This window comes from Ceratotherium simum, unplaced genomic scaffold (assembly GCF_057802395.1).
Source record: "Ceratotherium simum simum isolate JZ-2026a unplaced genomic scaffold, ASM5780239v1 HiC_scaffold_43, whole genome shotgun sequence".
Lineage (NCBI taxonomy): Eukaryota > Metazoa > Chordata > Mammalia > Perissodactyla > Rhinocerotidae > Ceratotherium > Ceratotherium simum.
Window position 1 is genome coordinate 1,635,082 of NW_028261259.1, and position 23,910 is coordinate 1,658,991.

General features: G+C 38.6%; 1 protein-coding gene across 1 annotated transcript in view; it reads right to left on the bottom strand.

Moving 5' to 3' along the window:
- Positions 1–15,835, bottom strand: part of LOC147911352 (5'-3' exoribonuclease 2-like) — a 47,990-nt gene extending 32,155 nt beyond the window's left edge. The window contains exons 1-8 of the mRNA XM_087428046.1: positions 15,406–15,835; positions 14,347–14,474; positions 14,153–14,264; positions 12,102–12,213; positions 8,151–8,349; positions 7,749–7,793; positions 6,170–6,301; positions 1,506–1,624 (exon numbers count right to left, since the gene is read on the bottom strand). Coding sequence (XP_087284172.1) covers positions 1,506–1,624; positions 6,170–6,301; positions 7,749–7,793; positions 8,151–8,189 — 335 coding nt within the window. The 5' untranslated portion in view covers positions 8,190–8,349; positions 12,102–12,213; positions 14,153–14,264; positions 14,347–14,474; positions 15,406–15,835. The remainder of the gene's footprint in view (positions 1–1,505; positions 1,625–6,169; positions 6,302–7,748; positions 7,794–8,150; positions 8,350–12,101; positions 12,214–14,152; positions 14,265–14,346; positions 14,475–15,405) is intronic.
- Between the last annotated feature and the right edge of the window lie 8,075 nt (positions 15,836–23,910).

Here is a 23,910-nt window from a genome sequence, read left to right on the forward strand (position 1 = left end):
TCTCCATTAAGGGCTCTTTTCTACCATGTGCCAGATCTTACTAATTAATTGCAGTCATGTTTCAGAATACACCATATCAATTTTTTTTATTTATTTATTTTTTTTGAGGACGATCAGCCCTGAGCTAACATCCAATGCCAATCCTCCCCCTTTTTGCTGTGGAAGATTGGTCCTAGGCTAACATCCATGCCCATCTTCCTTTACTTTATAGGGGATGCCGCCACAGCATGGGTTGACAAGCGGTTGAACCTGCGAACCCCAGGCCGCCGAAGCGGAGTGCGCACACTTAACTGCTGTGCCACCGTGCCGGCCCCTACACCATACCAATTTTAACTTTGCCCCCACGCAAAAGATTTACAGAACATCAATTAGGAGAAATATCTTCTATCCATAATGTTGAATATCACTATTTTACAGAAACTATTAATGAAATAAATGCTAAGAACTCCAAGCATTTCTTGATAGAAGCAATTCTACTTTGATTATCTTCAGCACCAAAATTAAACAATAAAGTACTAAAAAAATCAAGTTAACTATTAAGCTGATATTGATCATGATGGCTACATGGTAAAACAAAAAATATACTCCAAGAGTTGCAGAAGCAGAGGATAAAAACTCAGATCAGGTAGATGCTCAATCACAAGTCACCACAGATCTCTGAATCTGACATCAAAAGATGTTGGGAAAATACAGAACCAGACATCACACTTCTGAAGTTTCTAATCATAAATACAAACACATCATCCACATCCTATAAAAGAAGCATGAGCTGTGAACCACTACTGTTTAACTTTGAAATAAATCATTTTGCAAAATTCTAAATGAGTTACAATTATTGAGGTTGTTGGCCCTTTGCACTTGAGCCCAGGGTTCAAATCCAGATTTAATCACACAAGAAGCTGTTAATCTTATTATATAATGATCTCAAACTTCTGTATAAATTAAAGAATCCAATTTTCCTATTATAAATTTTAAGTATATAGCTAATGGGAAACTTCTCTGTCATGAAATATAGTTGTGCATATGCAAGTACGTGGTTTTTAAAAATACATTTCTCTCTTAACCGAAAGCCTTTTGCATATTTCATTTTAAAGAAGAAACTTTTCAACTGAGATGATTAAAACAAACTATATCAAGTAACCAAATGTAACTGAACTTTCTGGGTTAAGCAGCTTGAAAATTTAATCTCATAACAGTAACATTCAGATCACATAGAGCTAAACACCTCATGTCTAGCCGATCTAGTGCCTGGTCTCAGAGGGAAAAGTGGCTTGGAGGACGAAAACCAGCATGCATACTAATCTAGATACTTAGGTTTAACAGCTATAGCTTACACATCTCACTGGAATTTACTGACTACCCTAACCCTCGACTTTAATTACTGGTGGATAAAAAGATCACAGGCAAGCATCTGAAGGCACTGCTGCTCTAAGCTAAATAGCATTCATTAGACGCCATCTATTTCAGCAATTTGCTACCAAAGTGCTACCAAAAAATGGCTTCACCTGATGTTATCCTCTGGTTCAGGTTCACTGTCACTGTCTTCTGCTTTTCGCTTAATTCCTCCTATCAGAGACGGGGAGCCATCAGAAGTGAAACTCGTATTAGGAGATACTGAAGGACTCTGTAGACAATTATGACATTACAGAGGAAGGATTTAATTATTCATTTCACATAAGAAGTTACATCCAACTACTGTTACCACCATGCTCCACAGTAATACATTTTTTTAAAGCTATTAAATAGATATGGTAAATATATTTAGAAAGTATAAAGACTGATCTTGGCCTACTCCACCTCTCCAAAAAAGAATAATATAGTACCAAGCCTCCTAAGCTTAAACTCAAAAGAATTTGAACATTAGGGTAAAAACTGCTTCAGAAGAAATAAGAAAAACTTAATTGCATAGATTTTTTTTTTTAATTATAGGACTTGAACATTTTTTTTCTTTGGTGGTTCCCTCGTGTTATGAATTTGTGATCACTTTCCACCAATTAACTAACAAAGCTGTAAGGGGAAAAATATATATATATGTATATAAATTAATACATAAAATACTCAATGCTGGTGAGAATAAAGTTAGATGTAAGTGGTTCAACCTAGTACAACCATTCTAGAAAGCAACAGTTTAATGAGACTCCGCCAGATATCTGTTAAACTATTTTATACATGTTGTTTTAAAATTCATTGTACAAATAAAATCTATTAGTCATCTTAGAAAAATGCAGCTTTTATTATTATTTCAAAGACTTGGATACCACTTTAAATTTACCATTATCTTCCCTTTGTACCTAACTCAATGAACATAGTAGCACCCTAAAGTATTTTAATATTTAACTAAAAAATTAGGGGCAGCTTGGTGGCATAGTGGTTAAGTTCACACACTCCGCTTCAGCAGCCCGGGGTTCACAGGTTCAGATCCCGGGCGCACACCTACACATCACTCAGCAAGTCATGCTGTGGTGGCATCCTACATACAAAATAGAGGAGGATGGGCATGGATGTTAGCTTAGGGCCAAACTTCCTCAGCAAAAAGAGAAAGATTGACAACAGACATTAGCTCAGAGCCAATCTTTCTCACACACACACACACACACACAAATTAAAATATTCTGCAACTTTAATGTTAAATGACCAAAAACCTAAGTGGCAGAAAATGTTTTCATGGTAAAGTTTTCTTCTGTTATTCACAGTATATTAGATATTTCAAGTAAATTATTTTTAAATCGAGAACTCAGGAGCCTATTTTAATGATACTGTAACTAAAACCTCAGCATGAAGGTAGTTCACACCAAAGGCCAAGAAAAGTTACAACAAAGCAAAACTATATTTCACATAGAGCTCACAACACTTTCCTTTAATAAATGTATAATATCAATTTTATTCATGATACTGTATGGCTAACACTATCAAAAAAAAAAAAAAAGAAAAGAAAAAAGAAAACAGGGGCCAGCCCTGTGGCCTAGTGGTTAAGTTTGGGGCCCTCTGCTTCAGCGGCCCGGGTTCAGTTCCCGGGCACAGACCTAAAACACTTGTTGGCAGCCACCTATATACAAAATAGAGGAAGACGGGCACAGATGTCAGCTTAGGGCAAATCTTCCTCAAGCAAAAAGAGGAAGATTGGCAACAGATGATAGCTTAGGGCCAATCTGCCTCACCAAAAAAAAAACCAAAAAAAAAAACCACAAAGAATAAAAATAAATCCAGGAAGGCACTGTTGTACTTGGAAAATGAGATGGGTATTTTCAGTCAGACACATCTGAGTCTGAAATACCAAGTCCAACCTTGACCAGCTGTATGGCCTTGGGCAATTTATTTAACCTCTGTCAGCCTCAACTTCAAACATGGATGTTACTGTTCTATCTCTTTACAGATTATAGCAAGGATTAAATGAAACAATATATGTAAAACGTCAAAGCTGCCTGCCTGGTGCATGGTGGTTAACCATTCAGTAAGTCATCCCTATTAGTTTTTAAACAACACTAATCCATTTGGATTAAATTATGAGAGTGATATTGCTATCAATCATCTAAGTACAGAGAAGTTGTAAACAAAGCAATCTTTCCCAAATTCACAAACAAGATATAAATTATCTTTAGACAACAAAAATAATATACCTTCGAGGGAAAAAAAGAAGAAAAGAAGTTGTTTGCTCTTTAACGCTAAATATCTGCTGCTCTTTTCTGCTCTATCTCTACTAACAAAAGTATTCAGAAATATTCTTTCCTAAACATACCAGAGTCATACCAATTCATTCAAATTTCTTTTTAAAAAGCTGTTTTTGCAATCAAAGTTTACTAAACTGAGAATGGTCGCAAATATAATGAAACTACACTTCAGAATGCAAAATTTAAAAACATATTTATGAGGAAACAGAAGCTATCTAATAAAACATTAACCATGTTGACCATCAGTAGATACCAGTCAAGTACTGGAGCCCAGCACACCCAAACAGCTCAGAAAAAATAACACAGCAAAAATCCATAACTGGAAAGGCTTCCTTTAAATAAACTGGTCATTTGGCTTCATGATTTCCTTAAATTCAACACATTCTAGATGAAAACTCCTCTATGCAAAGATTCCAGTAGAAATAACTGTGTCAAGGAGAATTAAGACAGGATCAAATAAGCAACCTAATCACCAATCTCCCCATTCCTCTTCCCATGGCAGACATTATTAATCAATATAGTCTAATCCTGTGGAGCCTGAATATTGGAATCTTTCTCAAAGCAATCATAGCTGGCAAAGTTTAAACCTACCTGCCTCCCTGAGATTAAGAAAAAAGCATTTTATCATCAACGTGGTCTTAGCAATACTAGTCACTCTCAGTTCATTCTGTGAGGACGGTAGTCACTATAATCTTAAATGATGGACATCAGCTTTTTCCATTCTACACAAGCATATCACTGCAAAACCTTTCACTGACTCTCCATATCCCACTCTGTTAATGGTGTAAGGAATAAGACAAGAAAGGAAAAACAGAACCAAAAACACAACAGAAACCCCAGCCGCTTCTCTCAGAAGATGCAAAATCTGTTTCCACATTCCAAATCTAAGGTCCTAAAACTTCTAAGTGTGAATTTATGGGAATATAAATTCAACCAGTCTCATGATATGGCAAAAATTTCACATATAGGGTTGCCTTGTGATAAAGGATTTGAGCATCAATAGGATAACTATTAGAATAATGAAATTTAAATATCCCAACTTATGTAATTTCCTTGGATATATCATAGCAAAAGTTTACATAGGATACTGTACCTTATATAATATCTTTCCTCCCTCTACAACACTCTCTCTTTCTCTCATGCCTATTAGCCTGAAATAAGCAATAGCTTTGATTACCTTTTGTCTGTGTACATTAGTTCACGGTCTGTTCCCTTACCCCTGCTGCTGCCCTGCCGGGTGCTCTGAGCTCATGGTCTGCTGCCATTACAGGAAGCTACTGAACAGAGCATAGCCTTGCTGGCTGAGATGATTTGCTTCTGCAGTCTGGATTACAACGTTCAAATAAGGAGGAATACCATGAGGCAAATCCATTCAGTTCTTGAGTTTATAAATAGGGAGCAACCGAGCCAGCCCTGATGGCCTAGTGGTTAAAGGTCGGCGTGCTCAGGGCTGGCCCCGTGGCTTAGCGGTTAAGTGCGTGTGCTCTGCTACTAGCAGCCCAGGTTCGGATCCCAGGCGCGCACTGACGCACCGCTTGTCCGGCCGTGCTGAGGCTGCGTCCCACATATAGCCACTAGAAGGATGTGCAACTATGACATACAACTATCTACCGGGGCTTTGGGGGGAAAAAAAAAAGGAGGAGGATTGGCAATAGATGTTAGCTCAGAGCCGGTCTTCCTCAGCAAAAAGAGGAGGATTAGCACGGATGTTAGCTCAGGGCTGATCTCCCTCACAAAAAAGTTTGGCGCGCTCCGCTTTGGCAGCCCAGGTTCAGTTCCTGGACGCAGAACCACACCACTTGTCTGACAGTAGCCATGCTGAGGTGGCGGCTCACATAGAACTAGAAGGACTTACAACAAGAATATACAACTACGTACTAGGGCTTTGAGGAAGGGGAAAAAAAGAGGAAGACTGGCAACAGATGTTAGCTCAGGGCAAATCTTTCCCAGCAACAAAAAAAGAGCTCTAAAAAAAATTTGGATAATGAGAGCTACCTTAAAATATGTATTCAGATATAGTCCACGTCTGAGTTGGAGAGTGAGAGTGTAGGCAGTGAGGAGTACCTGTATTTGACAAACTGAGGAATACTATTCTGCAAAATGCCCATAACTGACCCCTGGGAGGAAAGGGGAAATACGGCAGCAAAACCCCCCTCTTCTCTTGCTCTAGCTGTGAGACATCTGGAGGTCCTGTCATGCTTCTAGCACCATCACCACCCAGCACCTTTGGGGCAGCAGGAAGCACTGGGGCCCGACTGCATTAGAGACACACTGCAGCCACTCAGCTCTCCACATTCACATGCATGTTCTCTTCTTTCACATCATTCAGATATTTTCACATTAATAAGGGTTTAACAGAGTTAAAGATATCTCAAGGCAAAAGAAATTGAGAAAAACTATAAAACAAAACAATGCCAGGCTAAGTGATAAATTTACACACAACTGTGAGAGGCATCTGAAAGTCACCACTCTGCAATGCTACATAAAAATAAGTTACTCACAGAATTATTCTGCATCCTCATTTCATAGGCTGCTTGTCTCGGATTACTGGCTACTTGAGAACCTGGTGAATTTCTTGAACCCAAGGCATGAGGGGTTAATATTCCACCAGGAGTGAAGGCTGGTTGATCTCTCTAACATAAATGGAAATGAATGTAGAAATTAAAATTAAATCACAACACAGTTAGATGACAGGAAGAAATGAAGGCAATGGAAAAGAGTCCCTGCTGTAAGCTCTTTAAAGATGAAATGGATTTCCGTTAACATTACAGGGTTGTCTACAGTTTGATTTGATGGTAACTTACCCTGTAAACAAGAGTCTGTAATACTTAATAACTCTGCTATAAAAGTACATATAATACACTTTTCTGATACATAGAAGCTATTCAAATCTCATTAGGTTATTCCCTTATGTTCACTTACAATTTCAAAACGCATTCAAGACACAATTTTAGGCAAATAAAGATAACTATTAAGGTAAAAAAATAAGCCAAGAGTTTGATTTATACTTAGGAAATACAACTTCTATTTATCCTTCACCTTGATGGAATTTAACTCTTTGTTTCCAATTAGTTAGAGCTATGATTATAGCTACAGTAGGTGACAGTCATGGATGACTGATAAAAGATATTTTTTAAACAGACACTGACTGAAAGAAAATAATAACATATAAGGTAGACATCAAACATGCCCTTCCCTATCTAAGTGGTTTTGAACCCACCTGCAACAATCAATAACTCTACTTTTCTCCCTTATAGGTTCCTGAAATTGCTCGATTCTAATAAAATATAATAATAAAAGGTAGTCCCCAAACTCCATTTGTTTAAAATCCAGTAAGGAAGACAAGAAAAACAAAAACTTAAGAAGTTAAGTGACTATAAAGTGTTATGCAATTAACTAAGCAAACAAATATCACAAGCGAGAAGCACTAGAGTTAAAAGAAAGGACTGCTCAACCTGGATTACAAGCAGAAGCAATAGGGAGGCCTCGTGGAAAATGTAAGATGGGAGGGAGCCGTGAAGTCAGAAACCCATTTAGAGGGACCAAACAAAGGCAAGGCTCTGAGTCAGGAGGGACTTGGTATATTTAGAAGACAACTTGGGAAAAGCAGGGTGAGAACTTGACCAGATCATAGTATGCTCTGCACGCCAGACTAAGATAGAACTGGATTCTGCGGGAACTAAGGAGTCACTGGCAATTTCTGAGCAGAGAAACAACAAAGTTTCGAGTGTTGTCTTCTAGGAAGAGTAACCTGACAAGGATATAGACACAATGTAGTAACTTTCAAGAAGATACAAAGAGCTAACTATTTTTATTACAAAAACAATACCCAATTACCGTAAAAAATTCAACTAGCTAAGTGCTACCCGGCCCCTCTGGCCCATCAAGTGTATCCCCTCAGACTCTAGAGCTTAGAAAGGACTTCTTTAAAACTGACACCAGCATTCTTTCTCCAGGTAAGAGGCAGCTGGGTAGACATTACGTCCCTAACAAACTACTGGATAAGGAATAAAAAGCTATCTTCCTCCCAAATTGTAAATGTATGTTATTGCCAAGCTGATGAAATTAATTAAAACTCACCTTCATTCTCTTTCTTTTTTCTTTCTGTCGTCTTCTAAAACTGTCCTAAAAGTATAAAATCCAATTATTCTGTCAAATAATTACACAAAAATGTAAGAGTTAAACATTACCAGGAATGATTTGGGAGACAAAGTTTTAAAGGAAGACCCCAGAAACGTAACTAATTAAACTAGGCAATGGCCTATATGTTCAAAGTGCTGCTTATCAGAACTTTAGATAGACAGAGAGCATTCTAAATTGAGTTTAGATACAATTTAATTATTCCTCTTAAATTTTTTTCAGATAGTTTTTGATATCATTTCAGGAAAGAATGCAAGAGTCATAACAAAGACCCTCTGTTTTACCCTGGAACAAGTAGCCCACCAATACGGAGAAGATACAAACAAGTAACTCCCCACTTACTTTGGGCAACTCAAAGGCCTCCTTTACCCCAGAAAGCATTCCTCCCACGCCCAAGTTTCTGTGAGCATCAAGGCACTGAAACGACAGCTACGGTGGCCATGGCGGCTGCTGTGGACTGAAACAGGGGCCAGCAGGTCCTGTACTGACTGTCATTCTACTAGCAGCTGCACTTCCATCACTTCCAAGTCAGTACTGCCACCTGCAATATAACACCCTATTGAGATCTGAAATTTGTGCTTTCTGCCAGGAGAGGGGCTGAATGCTGGACACATGGTGACTGACGACCTTAAAACCTCCTCAGACAGCAAAACCACCAATTCCTTTAATCAAGCTTTTGCCCCATCTTTACACTCATCTAGGTCACCAATGACCCACAGACTGTGACATCCATTACTCAGTTTTCAGTCCGTATCTGACCGTGACTCTTCCTTCTTGATCCGTGCTCTTCACTTGGCTTCCAGGACACTACACTCACCTGGTTCTCCTCTTTCACTCTTGCTGAATGCCTTCACTCCTCAACTTCCCAACACCTTAATATTGGCGTTCCTCTTCACCGAGTACTTGGACCTCTCACTCTCATGGGAGTGATCATCTAGTCTCACGGCTTTAAACACCATCTACGTGCTGATGACTCCCCAGTCAGGACCTCTCCCCACTCAACATCTCCACTTGGGTGTACAAACTTCACATGCCCCAAATGGCATCCCCACCCCTAGCTCTGTGCCTCCCAGTCTTCTTCATCACAGCAGCTCAGACCATTTTTCAATTGCTCAGACAAAATGCTTTGGAGTCATTCTTAATAGCTTTCCTTCTCTCACCCCTAGCATTTAATTCACCAGCCAAATCCACTAGTTTTACCTTCAAAACATGTTCAGAATCCAATTACCTCATATCAATCTCCACTGCCACCATGTTGGCTCCCTTGGATTATCGCAAAAGAGCCTAATTGGGCTCACTGTTTCTATCTTTGCCTCCATACAGTTAGTCTCAACAGGGCAGCTAGAGTGATCCTTCTATAATATGTGTCAGATCTTGTCACTTTTATACTCAAAACCCTCCACTGATGCAGAGTGAAAGCTAAAGTTCTTATAACGACCTATAGGGTCCTACCAGATCTGGCCCTCCACCATCTTTCTGACCTCCTCTCCTACCCCTACTACTTTCCCTTTGTTTCCTCTGTGCCTGCCACACTGGCTCCTTGCTGTTCCGTGAACATCCTGGGTAAGCTCCTGCCCTAGAGCCTTTGCACTGGCTATTCCTTCTGTCTGAAATGCTCTTCCTGCAAACACCTGCATGATTACTCCCTCATATCCTTCAAAGTCATCTGTCAGTGAGGCCTTCTCTAGTCATCTTTTCTAGAACTGCAATGTCCTCATGTCCACCTTCCCAGATATTTCCTCATCTGGTTTTTTCTTCACAGCACTTATCACTCTCTAACACATTACACACTTTACTCAGTTTTTGTGTTTATTGTCCATCTCCCGCGGAAGAATATCAGCTCCATGAGGTCAGGAATTTTTGTCTGCTTTTTTCTTTTGTTTTTTGTTGTATCAGTAACACTCAGAATACTATTTGGCACACGGTAAACACTTAATAAATATATGCTGAATAAATGAAGAAGATTTGCAAGACAAAAGGCAAACATCAAAGCTCATAAAATAAAAAGCATCATATTTCTGACCTAACTGCTCAATTTTAATAATAAATATTGATGTATTCCTCTTTTACCATGTATTCTGCTGGTCAGTTAAATACCTATTTCTAAGGGTGGTAGTTACACATAAGCAAAATAGGTACACCTGGTTGGACTTTACTGATCTTTAATTTTTGTGTGCTATGAACTCCTTTGGAAGTCTGTCAAACGCCGGAGACACACTTCCTGGGAAAATACACACACCTAGATACTATTATATTGAATTTCTCAGGGTTCATAAATTTCCCCGATGTCCAACCATGCTGACAAACATATGATGTCAGGGATACCAAAAACGATCCAAAGCTTTAAAATGCCCTCTCTGCCAGGCCAGCTGGAAACTTTATTACTCAAATCTGAAGCACTCTGGTATCTATCAAATCCCATACATCCCACTCTAATGGCAAATATCACCAATACTTAATAGTACAGAGTAACCTAAAACCACATAAAAGGACTGTTCTAAGGTGAGGCTTTTACACCAAGTACTACACCGTATGTGCAGTTTTTTCTTAAGCATAAATGGCAGCAGGTCAGGTGGAGCCACCATAATTGTTGAAGGCTTAGTTAAAAATGGCTGTCCTGATAGACATTTGATATCCTAGACAAAGTCAGTTATGCTATTTAAATTTTACATGTGAAAAATTCTTGCCATCACAGACGATTACCAAGTACCAAAGGCTTTAAAAAGAACCCTTACAGTCTACTCACACTGGTATATAAAATGGGACCCAAGGTTCTAAAAGAGATCACTAGCTATAGCACACAAAGCTGAAGAAAATATAAAATCTTGTCAGATGCAATGACATGTTTTAATCTGTTAGGAGATAATGAAGCAATGTAGCAATATTATTATGTTGCTATTTGCTCAAAATAGCCATATGACTTTTTATAGAATCAGTTTCTAAAAGGATTTCCTTCACTCTCTTTCTAAAAAGCTACTATCTGCTCATTTTACCCACTGCTTGCCTCCCTTGCCACTCTTCTGAAGCACTCTGGTATCTATCAAATAGATTGTGGTTTGTTTGGTGTTTTGTTACATAGGGCAATGTGATAGACCAGGTGATTGCACAATCACCCTGCAACCTACTCTGCCTCCAGGCTACTGCCCCTCCACCCCACTAACTCTTCAGGACCTCTGAGCCCCTGGCCACGGACTAGGGGCCTATCTCACTCTGACGCCTCCGGCAGCACCAGTGGCTTCTCAAGCTTTTTCTCAAGACACAAACATATTTCATAACATGTTCAAGAAAGAAGACATCTTTAAAATCAAAGACAATCTGTTATAGATACAAACAGGTTTTAGAGTATTAGTATAAGCTACAGCTAAAAGTAACTATATACTCGCATACTTCTAGCAAATTAAAATAACATAGAATGTATCATAATTGCAGGCTTGACCTGACTACACTATGGTGTCTTTTTTCAACTTCCAAGTGTAATATCCTGAGCCAATAAACTGTGGCTTTCCTGGTCTATCACATTGCCCTATGTAACACAACACCAAACAAACCATTCTGCTACAAGCACATCCCACCTCACACACAGGTGTCCTGGGAAAGAACCAGTCAGGGGGGCATGAAGACCTCTTGACCTTTCTCCTCTCTGAGCTTTAGCCAACTCCTACCTATGTACCCATCAGGAATTTCAAGGCTTTGAAGAATTGCAAAAATGGCCACATCCCTCCCCTCCCCTCCTCAAAACTGAGAGAACCCTGGGTACCTCACTGCCTCGGTTCCTGCTACATCAATCTACACTGACAATGTGTGTGACTTGGTGAAAGCCTGGAAATATGGATCACATCATCCCAGGCCTCCTCATATAGACCTCTGAGTTCTAAGAGGAAGCAATAGGCAAGCTACCAAGACTGATTTGAGGAAAATGTTTACAGAATGGTAGCTTTCTAATAGCCCCCATTAGAAAAAAAGAAGTAAGAAGCACTTAAAATATTTCTATTTTACAGATACATAAAAGTTAGCAGAAGAGCTGCACTTGTCCTGAGAGGGACTGACAATCTGCTCTCCCTACCAGAATTCCCTCCTTGTATTCCCAAGTTTCTCTTTTACTACAGAGTTTGGAAACAAATAGTGAAGAATTCCATTAACAACTTTTCCTCAACAGTGAACATAAATTTTCCTTGCATATTCTGGGATCCTAAGTAAATTAAAACCTTATCTATTTGTAAGAAAAAGTGGCCGCCCCTCCCCCTTCTGCATACATCTTATAAAAAGTCCACCTTCAAGATTCATTTTCTTTACCTTTTGCCAGTATTTCTTCCCTGACTCGCTGCTTCTCTACTGCTGCTTCCATTCCTTCCTTTGATGCTCTGAACCTCCTCGAACGCTGCTGGTTCATTTTAGCACGTGGTGCCTGAAAAACATGTATTTCATATTCACATAATATTATTCAAAATATTTGCAACTAAATCTGCACATTATTTTGAATCAGTTGTTTTTATAAAAATAGTACACTAAAATGGAAAAGGTAAGTAATATGTCTAATAATCCTTTCACGACAGACAGGAGATCCTGAGGACTTAAATTTGGACCAAGAACCTAAAAGCTGAGCTCAGTGAGTGACATATCAAATGGACAAACATCCTATGAAGCCACAGCACTTAACAGTGCAGGCCCCACGACCTAATGCCAATTCCACTGGGTTATGGTGCTTCAAAGCACCCAAGAAGAAAGCTCACTTGACTCAAAGACTCAGCCAGCAGACAATGACTACAGAACCAGGATCAGGAAGAGCTTCCTTCTGTCCTTGCCTAAGAGGAAGGACGGTCTCCAAATGAGATCCACAATGCCCTATAAAAGCAAAAGAAAACTACTTGATCTGTAGGACCCCAAGGCACTTGCATTTTGTACTTCCCACAATAAGCTTCATAATCACCACTCTGTCTCTACAAGCACAGCAGGAGACAGGGAACAAGGTTTTTACCAAAAGTACTTTTAAATCACTCTAACCAAGTGAAATTTAAATCACTGGATAAACCTGAATGAAGTGAACTGGACTGTAAGGTTCTGAAGTTACTGAACTGAGTTTTGGGGTTGGAAGGGACTCTAAAGTATCCTGTCTACAAAAAATAAGTTCTTTTATATTCTCTTTTAAACAGTTCCCTTTTCTGTAAAATGACACCACCTAATCTAATTCTTTCAAGCATCAACTTCTATGATCTACATTTATATTTTAACAAAAAAACATGTTACAGACATGAGCACGTACACAACGCACACAAATATGTACATATTTTATACTTGATCTAGCAGTAAGGGCATACTGCAGTAAAGTTAAAAATTTTCTTCAAGAAACTTAGCTAATGTGAATTGGAATATGCTCCAAATAAGACATATTCCTGTTCCCTTTATTCTTTACTCCACTTTAACTACAACTTAACAAGTTATCAGGTAGCTAAGATTTTTCTTTGAGTAAAGAGAACCTCACAGAGAAGTTCATCTTCTTGCACCCAAAGTTTTCTGGATTTTCAAAATCATTCCATTAGCTACTACAATTGCGAAATCTAAAAGAAAAAGAGAATCTATTTGCATATGGCTAAATGATTTACCTTAATTTTCCTTGAACCCTGGTATATAGTTTGCTAATCAATTATAACCTAAGCTACTTGATATTATTACCATAGGTCAGTAAGTTATTCCCCTCTTAAGGTCCTGTGATGACTAATCACCGCCTATAGGATAAAATCCAAACTCCTGAGTGTGGCAGGTGAGGCCTTCTTCAAGTCATCACTCTACTTCCCTTTCCAATCTAAAACTCCTACAGTTGCCCAAATATGTCAGTGTGATCATAGGCATGGAGAGTGTGTTTACCTGCCACATTTGAGAAGCCCATAAGGTCCTCCCTCCCCATATCTGTCCCATCCATCCCCTTCCACTGCCCACCAATCTCCAATTATTCTTTATCCTTCAAGAAATGGGACAAAAGTCACCTCCTCTCTATCTTCCAACTCTCTTAGTAGCACTGACACCTTCTTCCCTCAACATGCTGCATGTGTTATCTAGTGCCTATAAAGTCCATAAATAACTAACCTCACTCATTTATCTAAGTCTCTGTCCCTTTACTGGTAAGCCCTTCAAAAGCAAGGGCAGTCACCAACATCCCCAGCATTTCACAGTACTTGGTACAAAACAGGCATAAAAAGTGTTTGAATGCATGACTGAAGGATGAGGCTTGCTTTCTCAAATTTACCACACTCAACATTTTTCTTTATTTAGCTGACTTTCATTCTAGACACTGGGAACACAGCAAAAACAAAAACGGAGGACTCTAAGTTAATTATTTTAGCACTTACCACTCCATCTATTGCCATGTAGAGAAGTCGTCTTGGTCTTACTATATTGAAAAGTCTGTCAATGTATTCAAAAATTGCAACCATCATTTCATCTTCGTTTTTTGGTGCTGGTCTATAATGATAAGCAAACAATGTAATATAATATAGTACTCCTCTGTAACTGGTGATGTCAGTGACAAAAACAGGTTACGTACTTGTCTTCAGGATGAGTACAGGGATGGATGATTCCATTCATATCCAAATACAGATTACCAAACTCCACGTCATTTGGATTAGGTTTACTGGCATCAACAGGAATCTTTACACCATTGCATTCTTTTGGCTATGAGGAAATGATAATTAATAGTAGTTTGATTGTTCAAGTCTGAAATTGATATAACCTAGGCTCAGTAAGTACCTGTGTTTCATTTCTGAATTGGAAATAAAACACTTTAAGCAATCTTTAAATTATAAGTTATCTTATTCCTTAAAGCAAACTGAAGTAGATATTTCATTTGTAGAAAGTAGACAGTTTCCAACACAAGTTAATCTTCTCTATGTGGGGGATAGTTATCAAATTTCCAAATCATTCAGTTGTCCAAGCGAGAGACCAGGGGAGTCATCTTAGAATTCTTTTCCCTTACCACCCATTCCAATAAGTCCTGTCAATTTAACATGCAAAACACTAACCACATCAGGGCATCAGCTCTCACCTACAAGACTGGAACAGTCTTCGTATGGACTGCCCACCTCTAGACTCTCCTGTCTCCAGCCTACCCTCTATGCTGCCAGAGTTTTTTTTTTCTAAAATACAAATGTGGCTGCATTTTAATCTTGTCTGATTCTCCCAATGATTCCCATAGCGGGTGTAAACCAATGAGCCTGGACCCATCCTAGTCTCCTGTCGAACCACAATATTGTTCAGGTCCACCCCATCTCGTCTAAGTTCCTGGAAAACGCTCTCATCTCTCAATGTCTTTGCACACTGCTTCCTCTCTATCAACACCCACTTCCTGAAATCTTAGTAATTTTCCAGGGTCAGACTCAGATCAAATGTCGTTCATTTTATAACGCTTTGTACACATCTCCTAAGAAATTAACTGCTCTTCCTTCTGCATTTCCACAGAATTTTGCTTATTCACTTGTAGCACTTCCATGGTTTTATAATTAATTTGTCATTCTAACCCAGCTACACTGTGCATTCTTCAAGAGGTAAGGACTGTGCCTTACTCACTCCTGGAGGCACTCAATTATACTTTTGTGATAAACATTACCTTTGTCTTTTTCTCCCAGAGCTTCAGCAGATGATAAGAATATGAGATAGGTTTTTACTGTTACTAATAGTAAAAGTCACTTAAAAAATAATAGTTCCCCAACACATGCAAAGCATCATTTGTAACAGCAAAAACTGTGAACAATTTAAAAGCCCACTATGTACATGCTATATCATGGATGAACCTCAAAAACATTCTAAGTGAAAGCCAGTCATGAAAGACCACAAAAGATTCCATTTATATGATCCAGAATAAACAAACCTATAGAGACAGAAATAGATTAGCTTTAATCTGAGGGTAGAGGAAGGGGAAGGGAGATAGGAAGTAACCACAAGTGGGTACAACATTTCTTTTGGGAGTGATGTAAATGTCCTAAAATTAGATAATAGTGATTGTTGTACAACTCTGTATATATACTAAAAACCACTGAATTGTACGCTTTAAATGGGTGAACTTTACGGGATATAAATTATATCTCAATAAAGCTATTAAAAATAGATAAATAAACGGTCAACTTAATTAGGAAAAAAAAGAGCCCAAAGAATGCATTAATAAACTGTGATATGTCCATATAGTAGAATATCAAATAGAAGTAAGATTCAAAGAAATAGAGCTGGATGGTCACAAATATATTGCTAAGACAAAAAAGCAAGCTGCAGAAGAATACATACAGTATATCACTTATCCAAAGTTATCAAACAGACAAAACAATATTAGGTATTGTTCAGGGATGAATACATATGCAATGAAAGCAAAATTAGAAAAGCAAAGGAATGATAAACACCAATTTCAGGACAGTGGTTATCTTTGAGAGAGAGGGAAAGGAATGAGATTGAGCTTCAGTTTGGATTTATAATTGGGAGAAAAGGATATCAAAGAGATTTAAGAGCAGAATAGGGAAGAAGCTATCAGACAGTGTTCCATACCTCCGTGCTATGAATCAGGAAAGAGGGGTTCAATCAGAAGCAGTGAATGGGATAACTGGTAAGGAAAGCAGGAGGTCAATTTTTGGGGGGTCTATTGAAAAAGATAACCTGATGACCCCCAAACATAACAAAACAAATTCTATGAAGGCAGGAGGCTCTCTGCCTATCCAACTAACCTCTACACTCCAAAGTCCACATTTTCCTCTCTCCTGCACTAAATAGACACCACACTCAGGAGAATCCAGACCCACTTTCTTTATGCTCCCCAGGAAGCCAGATAGTTAGTATTTTAGACTTGTTGGCCATATGATCTTAGTTGCAACAACTCATATCTGCCTTTGTAGAGTGAAAGCAACCATAAAGAATACAGACATGAATGGGTATGGCTGTGTTTCAGTAAAACTTTATTTACAAAAACTGTACACTGGCTTGCTAACCTCGGCCCTAGTGCCTAGCACACCACTAGGCATATTGTAGCTCTTCAACGGATGTTGCCTATAGCTACATGAGAATTTCTACTCCCACTACCTAGAAAGTATAGCACGGGGAAGGGTGCATGGGGAGGTCCTAACTTTGAGAAAAGAGCTCCAGGCATTCCCAATAAGAAAACTGAACATACTTTCCTCTCAGGAGTTACTGTAGATATAGTCAACACATTAATTACGTAAACTTAGAGTTTCTTTCTTCAAGAGAAGATTTTGATGCTCACCAAAGGAACTCACTCCTCAAGAGCCTTGCCAAACACAAGCCAACGTGTCTCCTGCTGCATTAAAGAGATCCTCAATCAAAGGGCAGCTAAAAGGAGAGCCACTCTGAACCCTAAAAACAATTCATTTCAAAGAACTTTTCAATATCTCTTGGATTTACCAGATGATAAACTGAGCACACACTGCAGCCTTCCCTTTTTACTCCAAGACCACATGAAAGACTAAAAACAAACAAATAATCACAACTGCATAACTGTACTGGAATACCAGAAGAACCCTCTGCGGCTGAGAAACCATGAGGGATGCCTGAAATGTGGAAAACTAGATCTGACAAGATGGAGCACACAGCCTAAAACATGCAGAGAGGAGTTCGGCAGCCAAGCAGTGGGAGAACACAGGCTCCAGGCCCAGAGAGGGGCTCAAGGGATAGTCTCTGGATGATCCATCACCACCAGCAGCAGGAAGAGCCAGGTGGGTCAACCCCTGCACTCTCCTCTCACCCCCTCAGGTCCCACGTGCACCAGGCAACTTGAGACAGGCATTCCCAGAAAACACGGGTGCTTGAGTAGGAAAAGCAGTGCACTGCTCTGGCTCACGAGCAGTTCCCCAGAGGAACAGGGAGCACATCTACCCAGAGGGCTGGCAGTCAAGCAGTTCCGCCAAGCAGGAATCCCACTTCTCTTCCACTTCACAGAAAAAGAAAGGGATCTATTTATCCCTAATAGGCAGTTGGGAAATTATCCTATTTGTACACAAAGATGCCAAGGAATCAAGATAAAGAAGATATTTAAGGGCCGGCCCCATGGCTCAGCAGTTAAGTGCGCGCGCTCCACCACCGGCGGCGGCCGGGGTTCGGATCACGGGCGCGCACCGACGCACCACTTCTCCGGCCATGCTGAGGCCACGTCCCACATACAGCAACTAGAAGGATGTACAACTATGACATACAACTATCTACTGGGGCTTTGGGGGGAAAAAAAAAAGGAGGATTGACAATACATGTTAGCTCAGAGCCGGTCTTCCTCAGCAAAAAGAGGAGGATTAGCACGGATGTTAGCTCAGGGCTGATCTTCCCCACAAAAAAATAAATAAATAAAACTGTTTAAAAAAAAAAGAAGATATTTAAAGAATTAAAGATGGTACAAACATGCAAATAGTGAGTCTGTATAAAAATACACTCCACAGGTTTTGAAATAAACCCCCAAAATGAATTTCACACCAACTTACTCTTCCAATCTTATAATAAGGCTTTCTGGCTCCTCAAATGTAAAGCTGAAACCACTACTGTTAGTGATAGCTAAGTGTATGCATTTTTGTGTAAACCTGGACAGTATTTAACAGCAGCATTAGAAAATCATGAATCATGCCTGAGGTTCCACTGTAACATTGAGTTCTCACTATTGGAAGTCAGATGCCAAACTACAGCATTTGGTTTTAGATTTCCCTTAAAGCAGCTTGGAACACAAGAACTGCAAAACATGGGTGATATTTTGGGGAGAAATGGTCAAAAGGCTAAGGAAAATTTCAAATTGCAGTATTTTGGTTAAAAATTCAGGCCATAAATTCCGATACAGTTGCCAAATAGAAAATTTTAACATTTTTAGTGATTAGTATTTTTTCAAGTAGTATGTATCTTAGGTCCTCATTTTTATACTGTGTTAGTCAACAAGGACTATTAATTATCACTAACATTTACAAAGCACTTAAAATGTGATAGGCACTGTTCTAAGGGATTCTACTCATGGATTATTCCCCTCTCTCCTCACAAGAACCCTGTGAGGTACAGAGTAGCCTACTTATAAATGAGAAGACAAATGCTTAGAGGGGTTAAGTGGCTTCTCCAAAGTCACACTACTGCCAAGGGACCCAGCAGTCTGAATCAGAGCTGGGATCTTAACCAGTATGTTAGACTGATTGATTATAATTTCACTAGATTCAACATGAATTTATTGAACATTTATAATGTGCATCAAGGACTACAGCCAGTGCTACAGAGGACACAAAACATGTAAAACGTGTGAAATTGATCCTCGCTCTCTAAGACACAAGATAACACTGGAGAGATCAACTTCCAGCATGACAGCGTGAGTAGCTCTGCTCACCTGCTTCTCGGGGAAACTAGTGAATTTTTTTTTTAAATAACACCATTTAAAGCCCTTGGAAACAGTCCTAGAGGAAGACAGCAATCGAGTCACAAAAACCTAAGAAAATTCAGCATTGACAATACAACAGAGCATGAAAAAATTTCAACCTAAAGACACTCTCAAGAACAGTGCAAGTTGTGGTGAAAAGCAAGGGGGAAGAGAATCCTTGATCTAATGAAGATACAGCCCAGACTATAGGCCAGCTAGTTTGTAGGAGAGAACCAGGGAATGAGACAGCTGGGAAGAGCCCTCTTGGGGTTCGTACAAGTACCAAACATTAACCTCAGAAACTAATCCCCGGCAGGAGCCACTATTTGACTGGATTAGTCTGTAGAGGAATTCATGCCCCAGGGCACTGCTGAAAACAACACAGCAATGGGCCACAATTAGTGGAGGTTAACTGCTGGGTGTAATGAGGGCAAGAGTGGGAGAGAGTCCTACCTATACCTGTCATCCTAGGGTGGCTCTGGGCAGGCCCCAAACTGCACCACCCAGAGAAGCAATATCAGAGGTCTAACACAGTGAGGAAGAAATACATCTCACTAAAATAATCCAGCTGGTATATAAACAAACAACAGTAACAAGCCCTGAAAGAGTCTGGGGGTGGGGGGCCAACACCCAGAGTTGCTACAATATGTTATCTACAATGTCCTATTTATAGCAAAAAACTACCAGGCATGGAGAAAAACAGAAAAGTATGACCCATACACTGGGTAAAAGGCAGGCAACAGAAACTGCCTGGGAAAGCATCCAGATGTTAGATTTAACAGAACAGAGTTTAAAGTAGCTATTATAAGTATGTTCATAGAACTAAAGAGATGTACGTTAAAGAAGTAAAAGAAGTTATGATGACAATTTATATCAAATAGAGAATATCAACAAAGATAAAAGTTACAAAAAAGAACCAAATGGAAATTCTGGAGTTGAAAACTACAATAACTGAAATCAAAAATTCAACTAGAGGGGCTTGACAGTACATTTGAATTGGTGAAAGAATTAGCAAACTTAGATGGATTAATAGAATTTACGCAAGCTGAAGAGCAGAGAGAAATAAGAATGAAGAAAAATAAACAGAGCCTGAGAGAAATATGGGACCAATTAAATGCACGAACATACACAGAACAGGAGTACTGAAAGGAGAGGAGAGAAAGGAGCAGAAAAAATATTCAAGGAAATAATAAAGCCAAACTTCCCAAATTTATTAAAAAACAATAACTTATACATGCAGGAAGCTCTAAGAACTCCAAGTAAGATAAACACAAAGAGACCCACAAACAGACACATCAGAGTAAAAAATGCTGAAGGTAAAAGACAAGGAGAAAAATCTTTAAAAGAATCAAGAGGAAAAATGATGAGTCACTTACAAGGAAACCCAATAAGACTGACAGCTGGCTTCCAGGAGAAACAATGGAGGCCAGAAGGCAGTGGGATAGCACATAGAAAGTGCTGAAGGAAAAAACTGTTAACTAAGAATTCTATATTCAGGAAAGGTACTGTTCAAAAATGAAGAAAAAATAAAGACTTTGCCAGATAAACAAAAATTGAGAGAATTCATTGCTAGTAGACCTGATTTACAAGAAATACTAAAGAAAGTTCTTCAGGCTGAAAACAAGTGACCCCAGTAAAGGTAATTATACATATTTTTTATCCTTTCTATTCTTAACTGATTTAAAAACCAATTGTATAAAATAATATCACACAACGTATCATGGCTTAAAACGCACAATTTAATATAAGTGTAATATATTTCCTAGTAACAGCCCAAAAGGAGGTGGATGGAAGCAAAGTTGCAATGAGCTAAGGAAATGACAGCAGATGGTAAAATGATAATTATAACAATGCAATGTTGAGTTAACATTAACAGATATAATACATATAACAACAATACCAAAAAAAAAGGGAACATGGGAATCAAGCTACATAGCAGTAAAGGTTCTACATATTACCGAAATTAAGCTAGTACAAATCTAAAGCTGATAAGACGTATATAGTAAACCCTAGAGCAAGTACTTAAAAAAATTCAAAAAAACTAAAAAACAGATCACTAATGAAATTAAAATGCTACATTAGAAAATACATATAGAAAACAAAAACTAAAATGGCAGATGTAAATCCAACTCTATCAGTAACATTAAATGTGAATAGATTGAACAATCAAAAGGGAAAGATTGTTAGATTGGATTTAAAAACAACATGATCCAACTATATGTTGTCTACAGGAGACACACGCGAGTCACAGAGACAAAAACACTGAAAGTAAACGGATGACGAAAAATATCATGCAAACAGCAGCCACAAGAAAGCTGGAGTGGCTGCACTAACATCAGACAACACAGACTTTAAAACAAGAATACCAGAGACAGTGACATTTTATAATGATGAAATGGTCAATAGTTCAAGACATAACAATTAAAAACATATATGCATCTATTAACGGAGCATTGAAATACATGAAACTTTTAATAGAAATGAAAACAGACAATTCAACAATAGTTGGAGACTTCAACACCCCACTTTCAATAATGTATAGAACAATTAGACAGAAGATCAACACAGAAATAGACGACTTGAACAACACTACAAACCAACCAGATCTAACAGACTTCTACAGAGCACTCCATCCAACAACAGAATATACATTCTCAAGTACATAGGGAACATTCTCCAGAACAGATCAAATGTTGGGCTATAGAACAAACCCCAATAAATTTAAAAGCATAAAAATAATACAAAGTATGTTCTCCAACCATAATAAAATAAAATTAGAAATCAATAGTAGGAATAAATTTGGCAAATTCATAAATATGTGGGAATTAAACAACACATTCATGAATAACCAATGAGTCGAAGAAGAAATCTAAAGGGAAATCAGAAAACGCTGGTTCTTTGAAGAGATCAACACAATTGACAAACCTCTGTCCAGTCTGACCAAGAAAAAGAGAGAAGATTCAAATTACTTGAATCAAAAACAAAAGAGAGAAAACAACACTAAGATATCACCTCACGCCCGGTAGAATGGCTATAATCACCAAGCCAAAAAACAACAAACACTGGAGAGGATGTGGAGAAAAAGGAAGCCTCATACACAGCTGGTGGGAATGCAAACTGGTGCAGCCTCTATGGAAAATGGTATGGAGATTCCTCCAAGAATTAAAAATAGAGATGCCCTATGATCCAGCTATCCCACTACTGGGAAGCTATCCAACAAACCTGAAATCAACAATCCAAAGGGCCTTATGCACCCCTATGTTCATTGCAGCATTATTCACCATAGCCAAGAAGTGGAAGCAACCTAAGTGTCCCTCGACTGATGACTGGATCAAGAAAAGGTGGTATATATATACACAATGGAATACTACTCAGCCATAAAAAAAGACAACATCGTGCCATTTGCAACAACATGGATGGGCCTGGAGGGTATTATGTTAAATGAAGTAAGCCAGAAAGAGAAAGACAAACACTGTATGATCTCACTCATATGTGGAATATAAACCAACACATGGACAGAGAAAACTGTACTGTGGTTACCAGGGGCAATGGGGGTGGGGGGTGGGCACAAGGGATGAAGGGAGACATATATATGGTGATGGACAAAAAAAACGTACAACCCAAAATTTCACAATGTTAAAAACTATTAAAACATCAATTAAAAAAAAAGACAAAACTGAAGAAAAAGAAAAAAAAGAGGACAAGATTACCAACCTTACAGAAACAAAAAGGACTATAAACAAATACTATGAATAATAGTACACAAATTAGATAACTTAGATGAAATACACAAATTACTAGAAAAACACAAACTACAAAAATGACTCAAGATAATCTGAATAAAGCTATAATAAGTGAAGAGATTGAATCAGTAATCCACAAACTATGCACAAAGAAAAGCCCAGGCCTAAATGGTTTCACCGCTGAAATCTACCAAACACTCAAGGAAGAATTAATACCAATTCTTCCAAAAAAAAAAAAAAAAAAAGAGGAAGAAACACTTTCCAACACATTTTATGGGGCTAATATTACCCTGATGCCAAAATCAGACAAAGATGTCACAAGAAAGCAAAACTACAGGGGCCAGCCTGGTGGCGTAGAGATTAAGTTTGCACGCTCCACTGTGGCGGCCCAGGGTTCACAGGTTTGGATCCCGGGTATGGACTGATGTACCGCTTGTCAAGCCATGCTATGGCGGTGTCCCATATGAAAAAAAATAAATAGAGGAAGATGGGCACGGATGTTACCCCAGGGCCAATCTTCCTCCACAAGAAGAGGAAGATTGGCAACGGATGTTAGCTCAGGGCTAATCTTCCTCACCAAAAAAAAAAAAAAAAAAGAAAACAAAACAAAACTACAGACTAATATCTCTTACGAACATGGATGTAAAAGTCCTCAACAAAATACTAGCAAACTGAATCTAGCAAGCAATATATAAAAAGAATTATACACCATGACCAAGTGGGATTTATCCTAGGGATGCAAAGTTGGTTTAACATCCAAAAATAATTAATGTAATACATCATACAAATAGAATGAAAAACAAAAAATCACAAGACCATCTCAGCAGATGTAGGAAAAAGCATTTGACAAAATCCAACACGCTTTCATGATTTAAAAAAAAACTCAATAAACTAGGAACAGAAGGGAAGTTCCTCAATATAAAGGGCATCTACAAAAAATCTCCAGTTAACATCATACTTAATGGTGACATACTGGATGGTTTCCCTTTAAGATTAG